Genomic DNA, 7,207 nt, shown 5'->3' on the forward strand with positions numbered 1-7,207 from the left:
ATTCTTAGGCACAAAAATGTTTTTAACATCTAATATTGAGAAAACAGAAACATCAAAGCTTAATGTTTATACTTCCCTCAAAATTTTCACATAAGAAAAATAAGCAGTTAAAAATGTTATTTCATTCATTCGGGCAAGAAAACTTTGAAATATCTTTATCACATCTTGCACAAAGCTGTATTATTCTTTTGCTAAACACATTCAGTAATTTGTGTCTACGAAAAGACACAAATACATAAAATTTAGCTAAATACACAAAATTTTCCTCACAATTTAATAGACTAAAGAAGAGAGAACACATTATCTGGACAGAATTCAAAACATGAATTTTCATGGCCAGAAAAAGGTCTAGACCAGTATAAGAGAGATAAACTGGCGCATTTCTAAACCAGCTTTAATTTGCCAAACCTGCTTCAGTTTTACAGTTAACAGAGTTATTAGCATTGGTCTCTTTTCTCCTAGTAAAAAATAACAAAAAGGAACCCTCTCCCTCCGGCCCAGTGCCTAGAGAAGCAGAGAGTCCATGTGCATCTGAGGGGGGCCCAGCCCTGGCTCTTTAAGTGAAAAGCCTCTGTCTGCCCCAAACTTCTCCTTCTAGTCCAGTATCTAGTGAAACAGAGAAAGGAGAAAGTAACGCATAATCCATCAGATGACCAGAAACCACTGCAGAGGCACAAGAAATATGGGAAACCAAGAAAATATTTCTCCCCCAAGGGAAAAGAATAGGCCTTCATCATACATAGACAGTACAAATGATCCCAGGGAAATGTCAGATAAAGAAATGTAGAATATTCATAGTGACAAAGCTAACAGAGATGGAAGAGAGACCAACAAACTCCAGAAGATGCAGGAGAAGAGAGGAGTTCCAGGAGGTGAGGAAGTTCGTACATGATCAGAAAGAGGAAAACACAACATAAAAAGGAATCAAATGGAACAGTTAGAGAAAAACAAACAAATCCTGAAAGAATTTACCAACACCAGACCAGTGCTTTGAGACGTTCTGAAGGGAGTGCTATGCCAGGAAAACTGGTATAAACAGAAATAAGAGAACAAAAAATGACCAAGAAAAAGGCCAACTTAATGGTAGAGACAAGTTTGGAAATATCAATGATGATGATGAATGTTAACTTCCAGGATTTAAATGGAAAGATCACAGTAACACTGCAATTTCAATAAGAGAGAGATTAAATAAGACTGAACTGGTGGAATATAATTCTATGACTTTGTCTAAAACATTACTGATTTTCTTCTATGATTTGTCTTCCAGATTTAAGGATTTTGGTTTTCTTTTGAGTTGATAGGTTCAGCAATTTGTTAAAAAAAAAATTTTTAATTGAAAAACTTTTCTCCATTCCTGACCTAGTTTCAGTTGGCCAATATTTTTTTTTTTTTGAGAGATTTTTCACTGTAGGGCGCGTGCGCTCGCCAGATAGACAGAGAGAGACATAGAGACAGAAAGCGAGAAATCACCCCCCAGGGGGGATGGTCACGCCGCAATCCCTTCTCCTCCTCCAATCTCCTCTCGGGATCTTGGGCACACACGCACACGCGCCCGGCGTGAGTTTTAAGCCACCGGGTCCAGGACGTGAACCGCGGTCGACTACGTGGGAGTCCAGCGACATAGCCATTACGCTAACTGCTGGTTCCCAATTGGCCAATATTTGTGAGCATTCTTATTTTGTGGCAGAATTTTTATGTGCATAAGGTCAATAATACAAATAGTATCTGTTGCCTTGTATCAGAAATGGAATTCTTATGGGCTGCAAATAACAGACCAAAATGAGAGATTAACCTAATTTTTTTTTTGCAAACAAGTTAGTTTAGACCATTCTTTAGTAAAAGGAGGAATGGAGAGAGAAAAAATGTTTCAGAAGAAAATGACAGTGCACTTGTCACTAAATTCTAGCTTTGTCCATATTTTTAGTTTAAGACTGTGAATCAATAAAATGCAAAAAGGAAAAAGTTCAGTATTGAAGGGAAGGATGGAAAAGGAAAAGGAAAAAACAAGTATGATTAACTGACAAAAAACTGAGAAGCTATCTGCTGATGATAATGTATATACTAATATCTTTGTCTTTACTGACATGCATGGTGTTTGTGCTGGGGAAAAAAATGTACACTGTAGAAACATGTGATTAAGTGTTAAATAAATAAATAAATAAATAAAGGGATCAGCAAGTAGACGGTGTAAAGGTTATGTCACTAGATTCCGACATGGTCAACTGCAGTTCAAGTCCTAGAACAGGTGGTTTAAAACTCAGTGGCCAGCAGATGGCATGGTGGTTAAAGGAGGTGGACTCCTGCATGGCCGACTGCAGTTGAGTCCCGGACCTGATGGCCTGATTTCTCATTTTCCCTTTCCTTTTCTGTCTCTCTCTCTCCTGTCTCTCTCTGGTCAAACTGAAAAATAATAACAACGAATGGAATTAAATAAATAAATATTTTACAAAAACTCATGCCGGGCACGTGTGCATGCCAAGACAAGAATGGAGGAGAAAGAATTGTGGTGTGGCCATCCCCCGGAGGGTGAATTCTTGCTTTCTGTCTCACTATCTCTGTCTCTCTAGCAAACACACACACCCTATCGCAAAATCTCTCTTAAAAAATAAGATTAAAAAGTAACATAAAGACTAATTTTATTAATGTGAAGACAATGTGCTTTCCTTTAAGCCAATTGATCTCTAATTTTAGCAAGCATCAGAATCACCCAGAAGGCTTGCTGAAACCAATTGCTGGGCTCCATCCCCAGAGTTTCTGATTCCTTAAGTCCGAGTGGAGCCCCAGAATTTGTATTTCTAACTTGCACGGATGCTAGTCCAGGGACCAAAAGAACTACTGCCTTAAGCCATTCAAAAAATTCAGAAACTAATTTGGGTAGTCATTCTCATATTCAAACTCCAAGAATCAAAGAGGTTTTAAATCCTACACTTTCTCTGGGAGGGGGGGAAAGAAAACAAAAACAAAACCAAAAAAACACTCTATTGACCTCCTAAGGTCCCAGTAGCATTTCTGGAACAAAAACCTGAGAAGTATACATCTGTATGTATTATTTTGATGAAATGTAGAAGAAAGCTGAGTATCTCAGATTACAGGGCTAAAAGCACAGAACGAAAACAAGGGCACAGAACGAAAACAAGGAATAACTAAAAGCATAAAGAGTGAACCTGAAATCATTTCAATGATCGGGTTTTTGACCATTTAGTAGGTACTCTATGCTTATAAAATATCTCCCAGCAGTGAAAAATAACTCCAAATTAAAGATATTACTTTATATTTTTAGCATCACTAAAATGAAAGTATTCACTATGGCCTAGTTTCATGTTCAAGTCATTATCTAATCACTCTAAAACCCTGAGTAAAGATTATAAATACCTTCTCTTACTAAAGCCCAATATTTATACTTTTAGTGGTTCAACTAAAACCACCAGTTTTAAGAAATAAAGGGGATTTGATGGCAAAAGACTAAAATCAGAAAATAAAATACAAGCTTTTTCGCAACAGGTTTGCTGCTAGAACACAGGTGTCGTGAAAACCACCGCTAAATCAAAGCCAAAATGGGAAAGGAGAAGATTCATATCAACATCGTTGTCACTGGACATGTAGATTCCGGCATGTCTGCCATTACTGGCCATCTAATCTACAAATGTGGTGGGATCGACAAAAGAACCATCAAAAAATTTGAGAAGGAGGTTGCTGAGATGGGAAGGGGCTCTTTCAAATACGCCTGGGTCTTGGATAAACTGAAAGCTGAACGTGAGCGTGGTATCACCATGGATGTCTCCCTGTGGAAATTTGAGACCAGCAAGTATTATGTGACTATCATCGGGGCCCCACGACACGGAAACTTTATCAAAAACATGATTGACAGGCACATCTCAGCTGACTGTGCTGTCCTGCTAATTACTGCTGGTGTTGATGAATTTGAGGCTGGTTCTCCAAGAACGGGCAGACCTGTGAGCATGCCCTTCTGGCTTACACACTGGGTGTGAAATAACTAATTGTTGGTGTCAACAAAATGGATTCTACTGAGCCACTCTACAGTCAGAAGAGATACAAGGAAATTGTTAAAGAAGTCAGCACCTACATTAAGAAAACTGGCTACAATCCCGACATAGTAGCATTTGTGCCAATTTCTGGTTGGAATGGTGACAACATGTTGGAGCCAAGTGCTAATGTGCCATGGTTCAAGGGATATATCTAGACTGTCAACAGTGCTTACATTTAAAGGAGTTTGATTTTGCTTTTTGCTTCTTTCTAAAAGACAGATTTTTTTGCTATAGGGCATGTACACTCGCCAGAGATAGCGAGAAATTACCCTAAGGGGATGGCCACTCCACAATCCCTTCTCCTGTCAGGATTTTGGGCACGCAGACACATGCACCTGGTGTGAGTTTTAAGCCTCAGGTCTGAACTGCTACTCCGTGGGAGACAACGATATAAACGTTACGCCATCTGCTCATCCCAGGAGTCTGATATTTTTACAGTATATATTTCTATGAAGAACAAATTACTCATGACAACTGAAAATGAACTTGGTAATTTAAAAATCCATAAATGCAGGGGAATAAAAGGCTTACTTACCTCTGGCCTAACTTCATAATTTCTGCCCTTCACAAAACCAGAAATCACTTTAATTACACCAAGAGAAGCTTGGCCTAATTTATCTTGTTTAAAGAGCTTCTTCACTGCCTCACAACACATTTCTGACACCTGAAAAATAAAACGTCACAGTAACCCAGTGTTTCTCAGCCTCGGCACTACTATTTCAGGCCAGGTAACTGGTTCCCAGGAGTGGGGGAGCCACTCTGTGCGCTGTAGGATGTTCCAAAGCCCCCTGGCCTTACCCACTGGGTGCCAGGAGCAACACTCTCCCACCACCACAGAGGCCAACTGTCTGATGTTCACTGCAGGGCCTGGCTCCATTTGCTGAGAACCACAAACCCTGTTCACATTATGTTCTTAATAATTCGGTACTATTTTACCAATAAATAATAGCAAAGAATTTCATATAAGAGAAAATCAAATGATGTAAAAATTTCTGCTGATAACAGCAATAATCATTTAGAGCAACTCACTGATTTTGACACGTCATTCATGAGAGGGACAATCAATACGATGATGTTGTTGTGAAAGTTAAAATGAGGCAGTGCCACCAACAGCTCACACAGGCTCTTCACGGCCACTTCTGCCAGACCTTTGTACGCCTTTAAAGAAACTACATTACTTTTCTTCAGCTTCCTTTGCTTCCAATCTAATCAAAAGATAACTAGTTACTCACTTCATTCAATGATCAAATATTAATTTAGCTTTCTTTTTACAGTAAATATACATTTTACAAAAAATAAAAACAAACAAACAAAAAAAAGACTTCACAATGATTCACTCTGCTTAGAAAAGGTCTTGACCTATTTTGTCCAACGGAGGCAACTAGCCACATGGGTGACAACTAAGCATTTAAAATGTGGCTAGTCACAATTAAGATAATGCTGTAATTGGAAAATACACACTAAATTTTGAACTTAGAAAAAAAAGGGGGGTAGCAGAAGGTAAGACATCTCATTAATTTTTAAAACGGACTACATGTTGAAATAATTCGGATATATATTTTTTACTATTAAAATGAATATCACATTTTGTGTGTGTGTGTGACTTTTTAAAATGACATGCAACTCATATATTCCATTTCTACTAGACAGTGCGAGTTTACGCAAAGTTCCCACACCCTATCACTGGGAGACAAGTGTTGGTAAACAGGTTCCGAGGGATGCCAATACCCATGCCCCCACCCCACCCATCATAATCCACCACCTGCATGCCCTAGCTGTGCCAGAGTCATGAGTCCTGCTCCAGCTGACAGCCACTGGGCGATCCTCAGGCCCAGGCCTAAGGAGCCCAACCAGGTCAAACAGAAGCACATGCCTGGTCAAGGGACTCCTCCCTTCATGCCCCAATGTTTTCTCCACCCGTTCTTTTCTGAAGAAAGAGGAGTCAACAGAAGAGTCTATTGTCTGGAGTAACTGACCTGTATGTTCATTTTCAAGGACTCGTCCATTTCAAGTTGTCCTTCTCCTTGACTACAGTAGTCTCCAAATAAACCCCAGCAAAATAAACCCCAACTGTTCACAAATTCGGCACGCCACTCTCTAAGTAATGGACTGCAGCAACAGTACCACTAATACTAATAGCCGAGAGTGCCGAATATCCATCAGGCACAGATTCAAACTCTTTATTTCAATAAATTCAATTATAAATTCTCAAAATAATTTGGTGAGCTAAATTCCATTTTTATTTCCCTTTTATAGGCAGAAAAACTGAGGCTCAGAAAAATTCAGTAATTTGCCCATCACATAGGCAATGAGTGAAGGAGCCAGGATTTTCACCCAGAAATTCTGACTTCAGATGCTGCTCCTGCCCGTGTGCTACACCTGCCTCTCACTACATAACACGGAACAGAGAATTCACCTTTGGGATCAAGGCTCAGTACGCTGCAAACTTTAAAATACGTTTAATATACCTTTAACCATTTGCTCCAGATTTTCCAGATAAAATTTGTATTGGCTAACCAGCCCTTCTTCAAATTCTCTTAACTTTTGGGTTTCTTTGCGCATCTGAAAAAGACCAGTAAGATCAATCATTTGTAAGATGAGACTTGAAACGTAGGGTCACTTCCTTAGTACAGTAGTAAGACACTGCTCAGTAGAAGCCAGATGCCAGATGGTGACTCTGGTTTGAATCCCCAGCCCGCTCTACATAAACACACCAGGCACGTGCATAGTGCCCAGGGTCTGATATGCCAGAGACCGAAGGGCTCATGGTAGGACCAGACCCTGCATAGAGTGCTCATCCCTCTCTGTCTCTGTCTCTCTCTTCCCCTTATGTGCACATACACAAGGTCTATCATGAATAAAGGTGAAAAAGATAAATTTTTTGGTTTCCGAAAATTAATGCAAACTATGAGTATGCCCAGTGCTGTAAAAACAAACAAACCCGGGACCAGCAGTTGGTATAATGGCTATGTCGCTGGATTTCCATGTAGTGGACTGCAGTTCAAGTCCCAGACCCGGTGGCTTAAACTCACGCCAGGCATATGTGCGTGCATACCTAAGATCCCTAAAAGAGAATGGAGGAGAAGGGATTGCGGCGTGGCCATCGCCCCTGGGGGGTGATTTCTCACTTTCTGTCTCTCTGTGTCTTTCTGGTGAGCACA

The 7,207-nt window shown here is 39.9% G+C and overlaps 1 protein-coding gene and 1 pseudogene across 1 annotated transcript in view; one reads left to right on the forward strand and one right to left on the reverse strand.

Annotated features, from left to right (window-relative positions):
* Positions 1-4,266, forward strand: part of LOC106734790 (elongation factor 1-alpha 1 pseudogene) — a 5,833-nt pseudogene extending 1,567 nt beyond the window's left edge.
* NOC3L (NOC3 like DNA replication regulator) overlaps positions 1-7,207 on the reverse strand; it is a gene marked incomplete in the record, with an annotated part of 39,109 nt that overhangs the window by 17,253 nt on the left and 14,649 nt on the right. The window contains 4 exon segments of the mRNA XM_027771500.1: positions 1-29; positions 4,582-4,710; positions 5,076-5,251; positions 6,515-6,608. Coding sequence (XP_027627301.1) covers positions 1-29; positions 4,582-4,710; positions 5,076-5,251; positions 6,515-6,608 — 428 coding nt within the window.

The sequence above is a fragment of the Tupaia chinensis genome, unplaced genomic scaffold, assembly GCF_000334495.1.
Source record: "Tupaia chinensis unplaced genomic scaffold, TupChi_1.0 Scaffold000217_1, whole genome shotgun sequence".
NCBI classification, from domain to species: domain Eukaryota; kingdom Metazoa; phylum Chordata; class Mammalia; order Scandentia; family Tupaiidae; genus Tupaia; species Tupaia belangeri.